This window comes from Cervus canadensis, chromosome 6 (genome assembly GCF_019320065.1).
Source record: "Cervus canadensis isolate Bull #8, Minnesota chromosome 6, ASM1932006v1, whole genome shotgun sequence".
In the NCBI taxonomy this organism is placed as follows: Eukaryota; Metazoa; Chordata; class Mammalia; order Artiodactyla; family Cervidae; genus Cervus; species Cervus canadensis.
This window is the reverse complement of record NC_057391.1, coordinates 95,077,965-95,097,391: the sequence shown is the minus strand read 5'-3', so window position 1 is coordinate 95,097,391 and position 19,427 is coordinate 95,077,965. Positions and strand designations below refer to the sequence as shown.

Below are 19,427 nucleotides of genomic sequence, written 5' to 3'. Positions count from 1 at the left end.
AAAGCTAATTACTTTACAGTATTGTAGTGGTTTTTGCCATACATTGACATGAATCAGCCATGGATTTACATGTGTTCCCCATCCTGATCCCCTCTCCTGCCTCCCACTCCATCCCATCCCTCTGGGTCTTCCCAGTGCACCAGGCCCGAGCACTTGTCTCATGCATCCAACCTGGACTGGCGATCTGTTTCACCCTAGATAATATACATGTTTCGATGCTATTCTCTCAGAACATCCCACCCTTGCCTTCTCCCACAGAGTCCCAAAGTCTGTTCTGTACATCTGTGTCTCTTTTTCTGTTTTGCATATAGGGTTATCATTACCATCTTTTTAAATTCCATATATATGCATTAGTATCCTGTATTGGTCTTTATCTTTCTGGCTTACTTCACTCTGTATAATGGGCTCCAGTTTCATCCATCTCATTAGAACTGATTCAAATGAATTCTTTTTAATGGCTGAGTAATATTCCATGGTGTATATGTACCACAGCTTCCTTATCCATTCGTCTGCTGATGGGCATCTAGGTTGCTTCCATGTCCTGGCTATTATAAACCGTGCTGTGATGAACATTGGGGTGCACGTGTCTCTTTCAGATCTGGTTTCCTCGGTGTGTATGCCCAGAAGTGGGATTGCTGGGTCACATGGCAGTTCTATTTCCAATTTTTAAGGAATCTCCACACAAGTTATTTTTCTAGAAAGCTCAGGTTGCTCTTTTTCAGTCACTCAGTCGTGTCCGACTCTTAACTGCAGCACGCCAGGCTTCCCTGTTCATCACTGTCTCCCGGAACTTGCTCAAACACATGTCCATCAGGTAAGTGATGCCATCCAATCACCTCATCCTCTGTCGCCCCCTTCTCCTCTTGCCTTCAATCTTTCTCAGCATCAAGGTCTTCTCCAATGAGTCAGCTCTTTGCATCCAGTGGCCAAAGTAACCTTGAGAAAGCCCGGGAAACCAGCTCACATTTGCTGAAGCGCTATGGGAAGTTATCAGCGGTGTGTGCCCGGTTTCAGGCGCGGCTGGATCCGCGTGACACACGGTAGCCCTCTCTCTGGTTCTCTCTCGCTCTCCTCTCTCCTTCTCCCCTCATCGTGTTCACACATGCGCTCACCCGGACGTGCACAACTGCACACACACACTGTCTCCACCTCTAGAGTGGCTTACCTCTGTGCCAACATGGCTAAACCAACTAGTGTCAGACCTACACCTGAAAGTCTAGAGTGTGGCAGGAAGACAGCTTTTTTCCCCCCCTCTAGAGTCCCAGCCTGAACCTGGTCTTCAGCCTTGTGGGCCTAATATCCCTAAACCCATCCCTGTGGTCAAGTGGAAAGAAACCTCAGATTGGCCTGACCTGAGCCAGTTGTCCATTTTTTTTTTTTTTGGTCTTTTTTGATGGCTCCATCTAAACTGTGTGAACCAAGAATGAGAAAGCAAACTGAGATGTCAGTGTTCAAAGAAGGAAGCAGTGCCTACAGGAGAGACGAAAGTAACAGGCCTTCAGGCCAGGAAAGCAGCCCCGTGTTCGCTGGAAGTTATTGGCCCACAAGCTGGAGTTTAGGGAGGCTGTGTCACTGGGATGGATGTCCAGTAGTCTGCTTTTCCCCACAAAGCTTGCTGGCCAGAGTCCTTGTAAAGATTCTGACAGTTTTGAATTCACGACTCATGGATCTCTTAAGAAACCGAGCCGCTGCCGTGTTTATTACTTCTGCTTTGATATGTGTTTATTCATTCAGCAGATATTAATGCAGCCCTAGCTAGGTGTGGGGATCCTGAAATGCAGAGGTGAATCAGCGCCATGGGCCTGGTTTATATCCCCAGATGGGGCTTACTGCTTATTGCCATTTAATATAGGTTTGCCTGACTACATAAATCACGTGAAGCTTTGGTGTATGATGTTGCATTTTCTCATGACACCATGCACAGAATTTCAAACTGTACCAGCCAGTCAATACCTGTTTGCTGGCTGATTATATGATGATAAAGATTCACCTTTCTGCATCATTGTTATTTTTTCTCTATTGTTTATCTGTTCCTAGACCAATCAGATCATGAGTGGTAAAAATTGCCAGCTATGTTTCTGAGAACATTGATGTAATGCTATTCCTTATATGTGGGGGAAATGGAAATTATTTGCCATGGGAACCCCTCGTCTACTACTCACTGGTGTGGTGGTAAACGTGTGAGGGGATGAGGGATCTCACAACTGTCTTTCTTCCCTTTCTGTATTTTTGCTACCTTTGATCTGGAATTTTAATCTCATTGGGTTAAGTTATTTCTGGTGAGATGTTCAAAGACTTTCAAGTGTCTCTGCCTTTTTGAACATTAGCTTCTTTGTGGTGTGTTTTTTTCTAATTATTCCAAATATAGTATAATGACTATGAAAGCAGAAAGGAAAACCATTTTATGTTCTTGAATTTGATTTCATATAGCTTCCACTTAGCACCTCTCTAGTTATTAGGTTCATTTCAATGTCATTCCCAAGGTGGCTGCCAGAATTATAATCATTTCAATCCAAGTTTCTATACATTTAGGGAATAAGTTAGTTCATTTGATTTAAATGCAGGACCTCAACATCTGTATTTATACATGGCTTAAATCTCCTAGTAGAGTTATTATAGAACTGGACTAGTGTGCATTATTTGATGTATTTATTAATTCATTAAATTAATATTTACTGAACACCCTCCATGCATGAAGGTGGTCAAAAGGTACAAGCTTCCAGTGATAAGTCAATGCTGAGGATGTAACGTACAGTGTGGTGACTATAGATAATAAAAGTGCACTGTGTATTTGAAGGTTGCTAAGAGAGCAGGTCTTAAAAGTTTTCATCACAAGAAAAAGACTTTTAACTCTGTGCAGTGATGAATATTAACTAGACATATACATACATATATGTATATATAATCATTGGCGTGATGGTAAGTGTGTGTGGGAATGGAAGAAGAAAGAAAACTATCTTCCTCCCCTTTCTGTATTTCTGCTACTTTTGATCTGAAATTTTAATCTTACTGGTCACATGCCTCATGGCCAAACGGCCAGAACATAAAGTGGAGGCAATATTGTAACAAAGTCCATAACGTCTCTAAGAAACGGTTCACATTAAAAAAAATAAAATCTTAAAAGGAGAGATTAGCACAGAGAAAGAAACAGAGAGACAATCCGGTGAACACACAGCGAGAAGACGGCCGCTGGTGAGCCAAGGAGAGAGGCTTCAGAAGAAACCACTGTGGGTGTGGGACAGACAGAAACAACAGGCGTTCCGGCCAGTAGAGCAGCCAGCCGTGATACTGGGCATTATCTGGGAGTCGCTCAGTCGTGTCCGACTCTCTGTGACCCCACGGACTGCAGCCTGCCAGGCCCCTCTGTCCGTGGGATTCTCCAGGCAAGAATACTAGAGTGGGTTGCCATGCCCTCCTCCAGGGGATCTTCCCGACCCAGGGATCGAACCCTTGGCTCCTGCAGCACCTACGTCTCAGGCAGATTCTTTACCCACTGAGCCACCAGGGAAGCCCGTACATATATACATATCGTATATACATTGTATATGTATATATGTACATAGTTTCAGTTTACATTGTATGGCTGAAATTAATACAAAGTTACATGTCAATTGTCAATTGAACTTCAATTTAAAAATATAAATAAATGGATTCCTACCCTCAAGGGCTGGAAAGAGATGTAAATCACAGAGCGGGGGACAAGCAGTGAGGGAAGGGCCCTGAGGTTGGGGGAACCCAGTCACCTCAGCCGCCATGGCAAAGTATCACAGACGGAGCGGCCTAAACAGCAGAAACATACTTTTCACAAGTCTAGAGGCCAGAAGCCCAAGATCAAGGTGCCGGCAGCTTTGGTTTCCCCTGAAGCCTCTCTCCTTGGCTTACTCACAGCCGTCTCCTCACTGTGTGTTCACTTGATTGTCTCTCTGGATCTTTCTCTGTGCTAGTCTCTCTTTTTAAGATTTTTTTTTTTAATATGAACTGTTTCTTAGAGACTGTATGGAATTTGTTTCGATCTTGCGTCCTCTTTATGTTTTGATCTTTTGGCCACGAAGCACATGGGATCCCAGTTCTCGACCAGAGATTGAACCCTCACCCCCTGCACTGGAAGGGGAGGTTTCAGCCATTGGACCACCAAGGAAGTCCCTCTGTGCTAATCTCTTATTCTCACAAGGACACCAGTCATACGGAATTAAGGTCACCCTGACAACCCCTTTTTAACTTAATTACCTCTTTAAAGGCCTTATTGATGAATATAGTCACACTCTGAGATGCTGAGGGCTACAGCTTCCCAGGAGGCACTAGTAGTCAAGAACCTACCTGCCAATGCCCGAGACACTAGAGACTCGGGTTCGATCCCTGGCTCGGGAAGATCCCCTGGAGTAGGAAATGGCAACCCACTGCAGCAGTCACGCCTGGAAAATTCCACGGGCAGAGTAGCCTGGTGGGCTGCAGTCCCTGAGATCGCAAAGAGCTGACACACACACACAGCTTCAGTGTGAATTCTGGAAGGACACGATGCAGCCTATATGGAGGTTCAGGGCAGTCCTCTCAGAGGAAGGGAGCTATCTGAGCAGAAGCCAAATAAGGGGGCAAGTCACAGGTACAGAGCCAGTCATTGCGGGAAGAGCGCTCCCCGCAGGGGAACAGCGCGCGTGCAGACCGGAGCCGGGATCGGGGAAGCCGTGGTGACCCGGAGCCGGGAGGGCGGCAAGGACGCCACAGGCTGAGGCAGGGGCCAGTGGCGCGGAAGCCTGGAGGCGTGGCAAGGACTGAATTTTCTTCTGAATGTTGTAGGGAGTCAGAGGACTGTTTTGAGAGAGGCAGGGGTATAATTTCACATATGTTTTTAAAGGATTATTTTTACATTGACAACAGATTTTTCTGTAGACTCCCAAGAATTCACTTGGAAAGATCATATTGATCTTGAAACCCAGAAACATTTCCTAGAACAGTTGAGATGCAGACCTCAGTGGTTACTCTCCAGTGATTTTCTAGCAATTCTTTCCTTCGAAGGTTAAAGTATCAGCTAAGAATTCTTGGGATTACTGGATTACTGCTGAGGTCTCTCCTGCCACGTCCAATGATGCTGAGTTTTTGACAAGAGAAATATCTGGTTCAATTTGCATATATGGAAAAAGGCCCTTTTCTTGAGAAAAAACTTTGGTTCTGGTGAGTGGGTCTGTAGTCATTTATTTATAAAGAGTGATACTAAACTGACATCACTTGGGACAGTTTGAGTCAGGGCAAACTCTGAGGTGCCTTTTCCATCTTTGACAAATGTCATCTCTAGAAAAGATGAAGTAACAGGAGTGAGTAACAATTTCTTTGAAAGTCTAAAGCAAGTTGTTGCCCCCCAGATAAGGGTTCCACACAAAGCAAGTCACATCTCTGGCCCCTGTCTGAAATGACAAAGAACGGGCATTCTTCAGTGCCAAGTGCAGGAAGCCTGTGCAACACTGGACTCTACCCCAAACCATCAAAACATCGGTCACTCGCAATGGCCACATCCATCTTTACAGAGTATTCATGTTGCGCTCAGATTCAAGCTCTATACTCAGTAGAAAACATAAATTCATTGAATAGATTGGCAGTCATCTTCAGGGGAACTTGTAAACATAAGCCGTCAATTTTCCCTCTTGCATCTCCATTAAACTTTGTGACTGAGGGCTGCCTTCTGGGATCTGTAAAAACCTTCCTCACATAGAAGAGTATGATGATTTTAGACATACACACACTCACAGAAAAACTTTCAACTGTAATGTCCTGATTAAAGATAGTAGAATTTTAGGTGAGATCAGTTAGATTTTGAAAATAACAATACAGATCACTTTTTCAGTCTCTCTTCTTTTGGAAACCCACTCTTCTGCTTTATAAATGGGGAGATGGTAGTGAAAGTGAAAGCCACTCAGTCATGTCTGACCCTTTTTGACCCCATGGACTACAGCCCGCCAGGCTTCTCTGTCCGTGGGATTCTCCAGGCAAGAATACTGGCGTGGGTAGCCGTTCCCTTCTCCAAGGGATCTTCTCAACCCAGGGATCTAACCCAGGTCTCCCACATTGCAGGTGGATTCTTTACTATCTGAACCATCAGGGGAGTCCAAGAATACTGGAGTGGGTAGCCTATCCCTTCTCCAGGGGATCTTCCCCACCCAGGAGTTGAACTGGGGTCTCCTGCATTGCAGGTGGATTCTTTACCAGCTGAGCTACCAGGGAAACCCAGGGGAGATGGTAAATAGAAAGCAAATTTATCTAGTAGATGCCGTGGAAATCACTTAGAGATAACAGGAAACAACTTTAAAATGACTTTGAAAGTATCCCTCACCCCCACTGGGAAAGAGAATGAATAAACCTACTCTGGCCAAATAATTACAATGATATATGTGTGAATTTCCATACTGAAATCCAAACAGTCTGTGTTTAGAAACATTCCTCTAAAGATTGTCTTCAGGTACCTTGAAGATACCAAATGGCCCGGGACACATCTTTTCATAATCTTGATACTGAAGAATAGAATGCAAAGCATTAGCCAGAACATCTCAGCCCAGTTCTCCGGCATTTTGAAGCTACCTCTGACAGCTGAATTAAAAGGATAGTGCAGCGGTTAAAGAATGTCTCATTTGCTTCAATAAGCAAAGTTGGAGATTATTTACGATTACACAGTCATCAGAAGAATGCGTTCCTGTGCATTCTGAAGACACGAAGCCTCACTTTGAGCCTGACTATTAAGCCCGTGCTGTGAAGGGGTGGCAAGTGTGATTAAGTTGTTAGATTAGCAAGGTTCTACTGCATTCCGCTTTAAGCCAGAGTGCTTTCACAGCTGAGCTGTAATGCTCTGAAAATGCCTGCATAACAAGACCCAGGCGTGGAGTTGAATCCCAGATGGTAAACGGCCAACAGCATTTATCCACTATTACGTTGCTGAAGCCATCGAGAGTCAGCACGTCTGAAAAGACACTGCCTAAGCCACGAAGCACAGAGGAAGGCCACGCTGGAAACAGGCAGTCCTTTCAAAGATCACAAACAGGGCGTCCCTGGTGGCTCAGACGGTGAAGGATCCGCCTGCAATGCGGGAGACCTGGGTTTGATCCCTGGGTTGGGAAGATCTCCTGGAGAAGGGAAAGGCAACTCACTCCAGTGTTCTTGCCTGCAGAATTCCATGGACAGAGGAACCTGATGGGCTACAAAGAGCCAGACACGACTGAGTGGCCAACACACAGGGTGGGGAGGCAGCTCCATTTTCTAGAGAAACCAGCATGAACTCCAGGCCCTTCTTAGAAAGCGAGGAGAAAGAATGAAGCTAAATTATCCCACTGATGACTACATGCTACATTCAGCTCCCCGGAGTCCATGCGTGGAAGAGAATTTCAAGGAATCACATTTAGCTTGTTAGCCAAGTGGGACTTGCCGCATACTTGAGTAAACACGCGTTTCCTAATGGTCTCTTTCTTAGGGCTTCCCTGGTGTCTCAGCCAGTAAAGAGTCTGCCTGCAATGCGGGAGACCTGGGTTCAGTCCCTGGGTTGGGAAGATCCCCTGGAGAAGGGAAAGGCTACCCACTCCAGTACTCTGGCCTGGAGAATTCCATGGACTGTGTAGTCCATGGGGTCTTAAAGAGTCGGACACGACTGAGCGCCTTTCACTTTCACTTAGAAGAATGGAGTGCCAAAATCCTTGAGTTCAGGAGAATTTAAATATCTTAGGAAGGCAGGAAAACGGATCAAGTTGTAGAAAGATAGAGCAAGGAGAAAACCTAAATGCACCTTATAGCAGATAGCTAAGGGAGTGTGAAAAATTATTGGGTTGGCCAAAAAGTTCGTTCGGGCTTTTCATTGCATCTTATGGAAAAACTCAAATGAATTTTTTTGGCCAAACCAATACACTACAGAAATTTGCCTTGCAGCTACCAACTGAAGCTCTAGCTTGCAAACTTGCCTGGATCCATGAATAGGTTGAATCGTGTACAAACTCTATTTGCTTGAACCAGTCTGTGACCTTCATTCCCATGTAACTGTTGCGTTTGGCCGGTGTGACCCTGGACCCGTGCCCAGCACGACAGGTGACCAAAGAGCTGTGAGACTGGGCCTTGGGCTTGGAGAGGCGAGACGTGGGCATGCTCGCCTGCAGCAAAGGTGGCAGCGTGGGGTGGGTGAGGGTTCCGTTCTGACCGAGTTAGGAGGAGCTTGGTGGCTGCAACCCAGCATGGAAGGGCAGCTCTGGCCTTCGCTTTGTCAGTGGCTTATCGGGAGAGTTTCGGGTGGGGCCGGGGATGCAGAGCAGCCTGGAGCCGCAATAGCAAGAGTGTTGGGTCTCGAAAGACAAATGAAATCTACCCCTGACTCCCTTGGCAGCATCCAAAGTCAGAGAGAGGGAAGGTACTACTGTTTTCTAGGAGGATGAACAATGACATTTAACTGATTATCTTTGCAAACTTTGGGATATAAGAAGCAGGCAAAACCTTCACCCAGGATCAAAAGTAACTGTCATCGTTTTCACATAATACACACGAGCTCCATGAGGACTTTCAGTCCTAATGAAGGAAAGTGAAAGTGTCAGTCGCTCCGTCGTGTCCAGCTCTTTGGACTCTTTGCCACCGCAGGGTCTGTGGCCCACCAGACTCCTCTGTCCATGGAATTCTCCAGGCAGGAATGCTGGAGTGGGTTGCTGTTTCTTTCTCCAGGGGATCTTCCTGACCCAGAGATCAAAGCCGGGTCTCCCGAGCCACCAGGGACAAAACATTTTAGTACATTGATGTCCTTAACTATTGCATAGAAATTTTTTTTAATTGAGAAAAATCCAAGTAGAAAAAGTAAGATACGTTTTATTTTATAAATGTAATCAGTAAAAATAAGTTTCTTTAAGTTTCTGACTGCATATCTGCGACCACATCCCCTAAGCGTGACTGGGTGGATTTTCACTGGCTTGGAGGGCACATTTGCAATGATGTGACTTGAAATACGGGCTCTGTGGCAAAACTTCCTTGGAGTTGGTCCTGGAGGGCTGCTTCAAAGAGAATGACAGTCATCACTCAGAGACGTGGGAACTGGCAAGGCGGGGTGGGGTGGGGTGTGTGGCTGCCAGTGGCCAATGAAGAGACACGCCGTGGGTATTATCTTCGGTCAGATTCTCCCAGAAACAGACTTGGAAATGCAGATTCGTGTGCAAGGAGCTTTGTAAGGAGCTGCTCCCTGGGGAAAACCAGAGGGGATGGGGTGGCAGTGGGGAGGACAGGCAGGACAGAGGACACAAAGAAGCCAGGCCAGAGCCGTTTCTGGCAAGCCGGAGCCTCGGCCGACCCCGGGGACCGGGGGTGTAAACTACACGTGACCCCAACTCTGGGATCATAGTGGGTACCAGCCAGTCACCGACCAAAGGACCCCCAAGTGAAGCGGATCTAAATTCCAATCTTCCGAAGACGGTTACAGTGCTGGCCGTTGGATGCAAACGTAGAAGCCAGGCGTAGAGCATCCAGAAATGGAAAAAGAATTTTGAGGGCATCAGAGAGAGCCCCTCCGGTTGTGTTCATCACACATATTGAAACCCAGGCACAGGACAAGAAATAGGAATTTCAGATGAGTCCACAATTCCAAAGGCAGACACTTGCAACCGCAGGCGCTGGTTTTCAATTGAGCCGCTTCTCAGACGGGCGGGCAGGTCTTTGCAGCTGGCAGCAGCGGAGATGTGTGTACACTTGGTCGTGTTTTTACACAATGGCTGGTGATTCCCCTTCGCAGCTGCTGTATTATCTCGTGTGCCTGCCAAGCTCGCCTCCGGCTGCCCTTGTGAGGGTGGGCGCAGGGCCACTCTGGGGGCGCCTCTGACCCCAGGCACCTAACAAGTCTCTTTCTTATTCAACCTGTTTCAAGAGGAACCCCCCCTTTTTTTTTCTTTCTCTCCAGACTGAGGGCTGGAGAGTCTGAGACAGTTCCCTTCCAGAAAACATCATCAAGGACTAGATTCTGTGATACAGACACTATACAAGTGTCACGAAAACGGAGCTTAACCGGAACTGGAGGAATCAGGGACGGTTTCTCGGAGGAGATGGGGCCTCTTCCTGGCCTTGGAAAATCAGTGGAATTCAGAGAGATGGAAGGGCATCCTGACAGAGGAAAACAAATTGGGCAGAGGCACGGAAGCAGTGATATGAGCTTCTATGGCGCAAGCTGAAGACCAGCTTAGCGCAAATGAAAGATCACGGCACAAGAGGCGGACTGTTGGTCACCCTGGGCCTGAAAACTGGGTCATGGTCTTAAGCCGGCTCCCACTCCCGCTTCTTTCTGACTCTCTGCCCAATTCCCCACTCAGGCTCGCTTTCCGTCAAGCTGTGATGTGTGCTGGGCCGTCCTCCTGATGAATACGTGCCAGGTTCCGTGAGTTGACAAGCTTTCAATACAAAGAAACAAATGATACAAGCCAGGACGAGAAGTGGAACAAAATAAAGACGGCAGGGGTGTGTGGGGGGCGGGGTTGGAATGGGGTGGGGGGGCTCGAGTGGGCAGCCTCCCAGAACAGGCACGTTTCCGAGACTTTTTGGAAAAGGGGAAACCTGATGTGTTAATTAGGAGTCTGTGTCAGTAATGAGACGGCTCGGAGGAAGGTAATGAGCGGAACAAAAGGGGCCGCAGAGGGGCCGTTCAGGCCGGATGGAAGCTCGGGTGTGAGAGAGAGGAGACGGTGTATTCTTCTTCTCTGTTATTTTAAGTGTGTCTGCGTTCTGTTGGCTCCATGAGAACAGGACTCAGCCTTTTGTGTGTTGTAAAGCCCCACAAATAAGGAGCTTTGGGTGTAAATAACATTGAGGTTTCTGCCCCCAGGACCCAATTCGGCCGGAAGCGCTGCAGCCTTACCAGCTCCAGCTGGTGGTGGATTTGGGCTTTTCTGAGCGTATTCGGCTCAGCGAGACTGTCTGCCGAGATGGGCCAGCAGAAGGCTTAGGGACAGCCGGGCAGCGAGGCCCTGGGGCGCCCGCGATGATGGACGCGCCAGTGGAGCCTACGCCTCCCCCTGGCTCCGTCCACCCGCTGGAGGGGTCTGAGCTCCAGGCCTGGACTCAGACGAGTTTCTAACCCTGGCTCTGTACTTGCTTGTGCTGTGGTCAGATCTTCCTGCTGCTGAGCCTAGAAAAGAATCTCTCTTCCACTCTGCTGCCAGATCCATTTTCCAAAAGCGGAGCTTCAGAGTTACCTTTCTGCTTTCAGAACGGGCTCCTGACTGCTTAGCCAGGGGTCTGCTGCAGGCTTTGGGGACTAACTGAGTTAGTTACCCCTCTGATACCTCATTCTCTTCCACGAGGTAAGGGTGATGACAGTCACTGTATTGTTGAACTGCTGTGAGAATTCACGATAAACTTTATAAAGCACTTGGGACGTAGTAAGGGCTCAGTTAATGTCCACTTTTCATGATTGGCTAAGGGACTGCTTGGGTGCAGAACTAGCAGACAGCTCTGTGGTCCTGGGCAGATCTCTTGATTTCCCTGTGCCTCAGTTTCTTACCTGCAGAACAGAGCGATCGAGGGGATGAGATGAGTTCGTGTCTCCAGGGCACTGAGCGCCTGGCGTTCAGTGAGGCTTCGTTTGAGACTGTTGTACTATCGCCGTCATCAGCAAGGCCATCATCACTGAGATGTGGGAGAAAAAAGAGGACGTTGTGAACATGCGTATTGAAAACAGCCCCAGGTGGCCCCAAGGCGGAGGTGACGGAGTCCACGGAGGGACTGGACACGCCCCACCCTTCTCTGCAGAGGTTCGGGCCGGCCCTGCCAACCCCGGGGCGTTTATAACGAGAGAGGAGCTTCTGGAAACCCAGGATTTCCAGGCCTGTCTGGTTCTAATGCCGGGCTCCCTCCCATCCCAAGACAACTGGAAACGGGGCAAACCTTCCCACGTCAGCCTGTGATGAGTGTGGTGGTCCAAGGGGGAGTGCGTGCTCTCTGCTGTCGTGAGGGTCCCTCACGGGAAGTTCGTCATGTAGACCAGAGGGGCTGGGATTGGGCCTCCCCGCTTTCCCTGCTGACGGTCAGGGGTCACGTGCACCCACTGCGTGTCACACCCCTGAGGCTGTCAAACACATCCTATGCACCCCACACAGGCTAAGTCAGCATCATGATGGGGTTTGTAAGACAGCTGGCGGGTGACGGTGGGGCAGGAGTGAGCTTCCCTCTCCTGCACTAGGATCAAGAGAGCTAGGAACATGGGACTCTAGATAGGCCAGGGCATTCTTGCTGCCATGGTGAAGAGATTCTATCTGGGAGAAGTCTCACCAAGTCAAAAGATGAACCAGCTCTTCATGTCCTGGCTTGAGCCCCCTGATACAGCCACACCTGAAGGCAGACACCGCCAGACTTTCCGGGCACCTGAGCCAGCTAACCCCCTACAGCTGCGTTTAAGTCACTTGCGCAGTCTAATACAGTGCCTTTATTTGCAACCATGAAAATTTTGCTTCACATACATGAGACTCATTTCTGTTAGGAATAATTAGAAGAAAAAACAAGTTGTTGGGAGTCACCTGGGAGTGAGGAATAGAAAACAGATACGACAGGAGGCAGAAAAGCACCGAAGCCTCAGGAAAGCTCAAGGAAGCCGAGGGCAAGTAAAAAGGCTGGAGAGCAGCCGGCCTGGCGGAGGGTGAGCGGAGGCGGAGAACAGGGTTGCATCTAAGAGGGGCAGAGAGCCGGGCCAGGCCGTGAGGCCATCACGGACACGGACAAGGTCCCAAACGATCCTCCATGCGGTGGCGCAAACCTGGCAAGTCGCTGTTCAGCTGTCTTGAGCTAATTAAATAAAAATTACCTGAAGCACTCGATATCACAGAAGTCAGTGTGGGCTTGGATCCTCACAGCGCTGGGTTCAGGGCCAGCTTTGGGACATTCTAGTTGAAGGATATTAGGGAAGTCATTGGACATCTGTGAACCTCAGTTTCCATTTCTGTACCATGGGGATAATAACGTGGTATTAATAACGTTAATTAATATTAACACTAATTAATAATGTGGGATAATAACGCAGAATCTGGGCTTTCTTACGTAATACACAATGAGGCTACTATTTTATTCAAATTACTCTATACCCCCAGGACCTCAATAGGACAGGAGAGAGCCCACCCACAGATCCATGCCCAAAAGCACAAAACACAGTGAATATGTGGATAAGGAATACAACATAGAAGAAAAAACTTTTTACTATGCCTATTATCTGCAAGAAAAAAAGTGTTGATTTACAAGCATACCATTGTGAAACCATAGGGGAAGCAAATCTGAAAAATGTCCAGACAGTAAAATATGAAAAATGGAAAAGTATGCAGTCCTCTTTATGGGTGATTTTAAATCTGTTCATCACTATTCACGCTATTTTTGTTTGTTCTGCCACATCCATTGTTCTGTTTTAGTTACAAAACTTTCTAAGGCATTTGATAAGTCCTTCGTATCATCAGGCGTGACACCCTTTCATCGTATTAGCTGCTTCGGGGCTCCAGCTCGCAGGCTCAACACAGAGCCAGGGCGGGTGGCCTCCATTCTCCCGTCTCTGTCCCAGGACAGAGCAGCGGGGTCTGAGGGTGGCTGAGAAGCAGCAGAGTCAGTCACCAGAGCAGCAAGGAGGCAGGGTTCTCTGGGCTGACACTCGTGATGGTTAAGTCTCCGGTCTGACTTAGGGCTGGCCACAGAAACAGAACAATAGGAAGGACAGATAGATATTATAGACAGAGAGATAGATCCATCTAGATCAGTCTAAAAGGATATTATCTGTCTGTCTATGTCTATCATCTGTCTATCCACTATCAATCACCAATCCAGCTAGCCATAGAGTAGGGGAAAGAGAGAGACTGAGAAAGAAAAACAGGCAGAGATAGATCACTTTTTACACTTTTATTTATTTTTTGGCCACATGGCACATGGGGTCTCAGTTCTCTGACCAGGCATGGAACCCGCACCCCCTGCATTGGAGACTCTTAATCACTGGACCGCCAGGGAAGTCCTAAGACAGAGAGTGTTAAGAAATGGGTTTATATGATGACAGAGGCTGGCAAGTCCAAGACCCAGAGGGTAGGCCCAGAGGCTGGAGACCCAGGGAAGAGTTGCAGTGTGAGTCCAGAGACCAAACCTGCCCGCAGAATCCCCTCTCCTTCCAGGGAAGGCGGTCTTTTTTTTTTTTTTTTTTTCTATTAAAGCCTGCAGCTGAGTAGATAGGGAGGTAATCTGCTTTATTCAAAAATCTACTGACTTAAATGTTAATCCTACATAAAAATATCTTCACAGAAACATCTAGAATAGCATTCGACTGAATATCTGGGTGCCACGACCTACCCATATTGACAGGAAATTAACTGTCATACCTCTACAAATGGTTTTTGGAACACTTCCCAAATTGAGGCCCTGGATGTGTGTGTTTAGGGGGTGGGGGAGACATGAGCAGAGCTACTGCTGAGACAGCAAAACCCAATCCCTCGTGTCCCTGTGTCTTGAGACTCCCTAAAATCATCAGAGTGCGGGTGTTGGAAGGCCCAGAATGGCAACCGGGAGCTCCAGGGATGGGGAGCTGGGTCTTTACATGAAGATGCGCGTGTCTGCACCCACAGCCTGGCGAGGCCTGGGGACACTCGGGGTACGGTTTCTTCCTGCCGAGGCAGGTCCCGAAGCCTCGTCTATCCATCTTAATACCCGGTGCCCGGCATACGCTGGGAAGGGTACGGTATTCACTGAGTCTTAGTGAACGTCTTCATACGTTCTGTGTGCCTGGTGGTGGCTTATTCGCTAGAGGGAAAGCTGGAATAGACACTATGACCCGTGTTGGCCCAGTGGTCCGTTCATGGGACGTTGACAGCGGCCACCTGCAGTGATAGAAGACCCACCTGGCCGTCTCCACTCTCCCTCTGTCCATGGGCCTTAGGAGAACGTGCCATCCTCTCTTTTCATGCGGTGTAAAACTAGAAGTTTAGGCCAGATGATCTGGATGATTGCTTCCAGTTCTCACACCTACAATTCAGTAAAAGTATCCAGATAGCGAACAAACAGCGGGATATGGTGTGGAATTCACAGCCACGAAGGAGCCTCAGGGAAAGACGACAGCTGACCCCTGTCCCACCTTCTCTACTTGATTTCAGAGCAGTTGCCTCTCTGAACAACTAGCCCAAGTGAATTGATTCTTTACCATCTGGGAATTTCATTATCTTTTAAAGAACTGTTAGTTCTAATGTTTAAGGAGATGTTGGCCTGGATGCGAGGGAAGTTCAGGAGAGAATGGATACATGCATATGTAGGGCTGAGCCCCCCTGCTGTGCACCAGAGGCTGGACAACAGTGGTATGTGGCCAAACTCCAGCGTGAAATCCAAGTTCAGACGAAGCGGTCACCGCTCCCGGGCCCCTGCGCCTGGCGGCCCTGTGGGCGTGCGGGCCGGGCTCGGCCCCCAGGACGAGCAGGACCTGAGAAGCAGGCCTGCAACGCGCAGTGTGGCGGGCACGGGCATGAGAACTGAAGGGGCAGGAGACAGCAAGGACAGTCCAGGGGGACGGGGTCCAAGGACGAACAGCAGCGAAAACCTCAACGTGGAGAGCGCCAGCCAGCAGGGAGGAGAAGCGGGGTGAGGGGGCGCCGGCTCCCCTCCCGAAGCTGCGGAGCACTGTCGGCCGGCCGGAGGAAATCGCAGGCGGGTCCACGTCAGGCGGCGCACCCTGCAGTGTGGCTAGGAGACGACTTGGGGGTTGGGGGCGCCGTGAGCAAGGGTGGGAGAAGAGAGTGTGGCGGGGCTGGGGCGGGGCGCGGCGGCCGACGGGAGAGCAGTGCCCTGACCCCTCCCCGTGACCGTGACCTCGGCTTCTGCCCTGGGCCCTGAGCCCTCACCGTGACCGTGACCTCAGCTTCTGCCCTGGGCCCTGACCCCTCACCGTGACCGTGACCTCAGCTTCTGCCCTGAGCCCTGAGTCCTCACCGTGACCATGACCATGACCTCAGCTTCTGCCCTGGGCCCTGACCCCTCACCGTGACCGTGACTACGGGCTCCGCCCTGAGCCCTGAGTCCTCACCGTGACCGTGACTGTGACCTCGGCTTCTGCCCTGGGCCCTGAGTCCTCACCGTGACCGTGACCGTGACCTCGGCTTCTGCCCTGAGCCCTGAGTCCTCACCGTGACCGTGACCATGACCTCGGCTTCTGCCCCGTGCCCGGAACCTTGATGTTTTCTCTGCGCTGACGGGGACGCCTGCTCCCTGCTCACCTGTCCGTGAGGCGCCTTTCTTGTCAGCCTGTTGCTGTGACTTGTTTCTTGTGGGTTTTTCTATTACCAGCTTCTAATTGAACGTTGCATTTTGGACCCAATCTGTAAACTTCCATCAGCGGGAGAGTTCTACCTATCACGTGGAGAGATGTCCAGTATAGATTGGGAAGTTAGCAAAGTAGTTTAAAAAAGCAAAAATACTACTACTACTAATAATAAAGAGTTTAAATCTGGGGACTTCCCTGGTGATCCAGTGGTTAAGACTCTGCCTTGCAATGGAGGAAGAGGGTTCAATCCCTGGTCCGGGAACTAAGCTTCCACTTACCACAGAGCAACTAAGCCCAAGCACCACAACTAAGCCCAAGCACCACAACTAGAGAGCTCACACACTGCACAGAAAGATTCCATGTGACGTGAAGAAAATCCTGCATGCCCCAACTAAGACTGGAGGCAACCGAATAAATTAAGAAAAGATACATTTTAAAAGTTTGAATTTAAATAAATAAATAAAATTTAAAATTAATTATAAAATTATAAAATATAATAAATACACATAAAGAATAAATTTAAGATATCATAATCCCAGAATCCAGTGATTACCTCTGTTAACTTTTTTGGTACACATCCTTCTAGACATGTTCTAAGAACGCAATTTTTACGTGTCAAAAAATGGGGCCATGTCATACATTGCTAGTCCTAAAGATCGAACTTTTAGGATCCTAGGACCAGTCTTCCTTCTTTGTTTGCTTCTTGGTAATATTTCTCTTTTTCCGTCTTCAAGATCTCCTCACAATAGTATTGACATTTCTGGTTTTATTATTAACACTACAGGAGAGATGCAGGATTTGGTTTCAGTGGCCAGAGAAGAAAGTTGAGGAGGTCAAAATATAGCGAGCTCTTGGGAAGGTCCGAGAAGGAAGTTTCCACCCAGGTGAACTCTCCCTTGGTAGTGGATTGAATTCTCTTCCCCCAAAAGGTATGCCCAGACATGTACCGATGTGAGAGTTGGACCATAAGGAAGGCTGAGTGCCGAAGAACTGATGCTTTTGAACTGTGGTGTTGGAGAAGACTCTTGAGTGTCCCTTGGACTGCAAGGAGATCCAACCAGTCAATCCGAAAGGAAATCAATCCTGAATATTCACTGGAAGGACTGATGCTGAAGCTCCAATAATTTGACCACCTGATGAGAAGCGCCAGTTCATTGGAAAAGACCCTAATGCTGGGAAAGATTGAGGGAGGGAGGAGAAGGGGGAGGACGTGGTGGTTGGATGGCATCACCAACTCAGTGGACCTGAGTTTGAGCAAACTCCGGGAGATGGTGAAGAGAAGCCTGGCGTGCTGCAGTCCATGGGGTTGTAAAGAGTTGGACGCGACCTAGCGACTGAACAAAAAGGTATGTCCAAGTTCTAGCTCCTGGTAGCTGTGAATGTGGCCTTCCTGGGAAATAGGGTCCTTGCAGAGACAATCCGTTAAGGATAGTAAGGTATCCTGGATCAGATATTTGCAGAAGTGTGGACCCTAAATCCAGCAACTGGCGTCTTTATAAGAGAAAGGAGATTTGAGGCACAGACAAGGGACACCGGAGGAGAAGGTAAAGATGGAGCAGGGATCAGAGGGAAGCGTCCACAAATCAGAGCGTCCAGGAACCCTCACAACCGCCAGAAGCTCAGAAAGAGGTGCGGGACACATTCTCCCTCGGAGCCTCCAGAGTGAACCAGCTCTGCCAACACCTTGATGTTGGACGCCTGTCCTCCAGCACTAGGAGAGAACACGTCTGGGTTGTCATGAGCTGCCGAGCGTGTGGCCGTCTCTGAGGGCAGCCCCAGGGAGCTCGTCCACTGGGTCTATCTTAATGCTCGCTTCTTCCATTCTGCCCTGGTTGCCCGACTCCCCCGGTGAGCCGCTGAATACCTTCTCAGCAGACCTGGGAAGTCAGTCCTGATAAGTGGGGTCAGGCCTGAACAAAACGTTCAGAAAACATTGGAGTTTTTCCCAGAATAAGAACCACATAATGTACAAATTGGGCCTCCTGGCTCTAAACATTCAAACTGATAAAGACGGTTGAAGACTCTGAGTAAAACTACTCAGAGTGTGATTTATAGTTTACCAAGTACTTAGACCAAACCCCACCTGAGCCTTCCAAATAAAAACAAAGCCCCAACTCTCAGCTCTCGTTTGAAAGTTGCCTCCGTCCTAGAGAGCACTCGAGTCTGATTAGGAACCCGCCCAAATGATCAAGTCTCATCTTTTCTCTTTGACCAAACTGTTACCACTGCTGATAATAGTTGAGGAGATATCAAAGAGTGTGCCCTGCACAGAGAGAATTCCCTTTTAAGTAAAAATCAGTTTTGCCCCTGGGTACCCATACATTGGGCTTCCCTGGTAGCTCAGACGGTAAAGAATCTGCCTGCAATGCTGTAGACCTGGGTTCGATCCCTGGGTCAGGAAGATCCCCTGGAGAAAAAAATGGCAACCCACTCCAGTATTCTTGCCTGGAAAATCCCACAGACGGAGGAGCCTGACAAGCTATAGTCCATAGGATGGCAAAGAGTCGGACGCGACTAAGCAACTCACACATACATGTACATACATCCACACGTTTGTTCCGTACATCTGTGTTTTATTTCTGCTTTGCAAATAAGATCATTTAAGCATTTTTCTAGGCTCCACATATATGCCTGAACATACAATGTTCGGTTTTCTCTTTCTGACTGACTTTATTCTCCATGGCAGCTTCTGGGTCCATCCACGTCTCAGCAAACGGCACGGGGTGGTGGCAGGGGATTGGGATGGACACAGAAATACACTACTGACCCTTTGCATAAAGGCGGTAACTAATGAGAACCTACTGTGTGTCGCAGGAACTCTACTCCATGTGGGAGCCTAAGTGGGGAAGAAATCCAGAAAAGAAGGGATATGTGTACACACACAGCAGATTGACCTGCCGTGCAGCAGAAGCTAACACAACACGGTAAATCAACTGTCCTCAAAAGGAAATGATGCTAAAAAGCCAACTTTGCTAATAAACATATTTTAGAAGAATTTCTTACATCTTCTTAGCCATTTTTCTGTTCTGTACTAGTACTATACGAAGCACACCTTATTGTATCTACCCTTCCTTTCGTTATTATGGCAGCAGAAAAAAATGCATATCACACTTTCTAAGAAAAGTTGTGAGGGAGGGTTAGAGGCAGCATCGCCTGTGGGGGATTATTTCCCATATAA

At 48.3% G+C, this 19,427-nt stretch overlaps 1 protein-coding gene across 1 annotated transcript in view; it reads left to right on the top strand.

The window, feature by feature from the left end:
* EFCAB11 (EF-hand calcium binding domain 11) overlaps positions 1-19,194 on the top strand; it is a 241,040-nt gene extending 221,846 nt beyond the window's left edge. Inside the window, exon 7 of the mRNA XM_043472753.1 lies at positions 19,064-19,194. Coding sequence (XP_043328688.1) covers positions 19,064-19,142 — 79 coding nt within the window. The 3' untranslated portion in view covers positions 19,143-19,194. The remainder of the gene's footprint in view (positions 1-19,063) is intronic.
* Positions 19,195-19,427: the final 233 nt, after the last annotated feature.